The sequence below is a fragment of the Macrobrachium nipponense genome, chromosome 15 (genome assembly GCF_015104395.2).
Source record: "Macrobrachium nipponense isolate FS-2020 chromosome 15, ASM1510439v2, whole genome shotgun sequence".
NCBI classification, from domain to species: Eukaryota; Metazoa; Arthropoda; class Malacostraca; order Decapoda; family Palaemonidae; genus Macrobrachium; species Macrobrachium nipponense.
Window position 1 is genome coordinate 39,499,819 of NC_087208.1, and position 1,400 is coordinate 39,501,218.

The window sequence follows — 1,400 nt, forward strand, 5'->3', positions numbered from 1 at the left end:
CAGACGAACCACACAACGAGCCAGTACAATGATCTCAAAGGTAGAATTATATTCTTCAGAAAGGCTTGGAATTATTTCTGAGTAGAACTGGACATAGACTATGTATTATATTGTTAGGGATGGGCACTGTAGTGATATATTGACAAAATCACGACTAATTTTTATATGTTTTTTTTTCTTTTTTTTTCTTTGTTTACTTTCTTTTCGTTCGTTTGCACTGTTTTAATGCTTCTGTTGACTTTTTAGACGTTTTATTCAGCTAAATCTCGTACGTGATGCTAAACTTAGGGTCATATATGCTCAATTATACATACATATCTAAAGGACGAACACATAAACACAAAATATTAAAAAACACACTGAAGAACACACAGTATACAAATATATAAGGTATGGAATTCATGCATTTATTGCTTTTCTACTTGAATAACTTGTTTTCTCAGCGTTGTATTTCTCAAAACCTAATAACGAAAATTGAAGAATGGGTATGTTAGTCTTGCAATAAAATGTTGACAGAAGTCTTTTGATGAGTGCATAAAGAAAGTTACAGAATATTGAAGATAGAAAAGAATTATGATTTACCATGTTTTGACTGATGCTTTCGTGATACCCCAATGATAGAAGGAACGAATTGATATTTGTACCTCATTAAAACTCGACAAAAAGCAATTTAACATCTGAGTGAATTTTTTTTTCTCCAGGTCGTCATTTTCTTGGGCCTCATGGTCGTCACAACATCAGCCGACAAGCGACCACCAGCATACTCTTATAACGCTCCTCAGGTAATTATAGAAAGCACCTGTGTTGTTGACACCTGGTCAGAGTTACATTGAGTATAAAGGCATTTTTCTCACGTATGTCCTTAGAGATCTAAAGTGCCAACTCCCCCTCTCCTTTATAGGCTTCCCTTGAATATTCCGACGAGTCCACTGAGGCCAAGTACGACTTCGACTGGGCCGTGAAGGACGAGTACTCAGGCAACGACTTCGGCCACCAGGAGTCCCGTGACGGCGACCACACTCAGGGGTCGTACTACGTCCAGCTGCCCGATGGTCGCCTCCAGACTGTGACTTACTACGTGGACGGAGACTCAGGCTACGTAGCTGACGTCCAGTACCAGGGAGAGGCTCGTTACCCAGACTCAGTTGAGTCCAGGGAATACTCAGCTCCAAGGCCATCTTACTCAGCCCCTAGGCCCACTTATTCAGCTCCTAGGCCTACTTATTCAGCCCCCGATTCAGAGGAATCCAACGAGAGCGGTCGCCCTGTATATGGCTGAGAATCAAATCCTGTGAAGACAAACGAGTAACCTTTTACCAGCAGAATGATTTGAGGACGAGATGAAGAAATGTAAATATACAATGTACAGCACAGAGTAAATAAATTATTGATGCATCATT

The 1,400-nt window shown here is 40.4% G+C and overlaps 1 protein-coding gene across 1 annotated transcript; it reads left to right on the top strand.

Annotated features, from left to right (window-relative positions):
* On the top strand, positions 1–1,400 carry LOC135227128 (cuticle protein 7-like). Its single transcript, XM_064267005.1, has 3 exons — positions 1–40; positions 702–782; positions 902–1,400. Exons 1-3 carry the CDS (start codon positions 29–31, stop codon positions 1,277–1,279), a joined length of 471 nt encoding a protein of 156 aa, XP_064123075.1. The 5' UTR covers positions 1–28; the 3' UTR covers positions 1,280–1,400.

Bases quoted from the DNA above. Each gene is read 5' to 3' on its own strand.
- LOC135227128 (XM_064267005.1), top strand. The intron at 783-901 runs GTAATTATAGAA...TCTCCTTTATAG, and splicing joins ACTCTTATAACGCTCCTCAG to GCTTCCCTTGAATATTCCGA.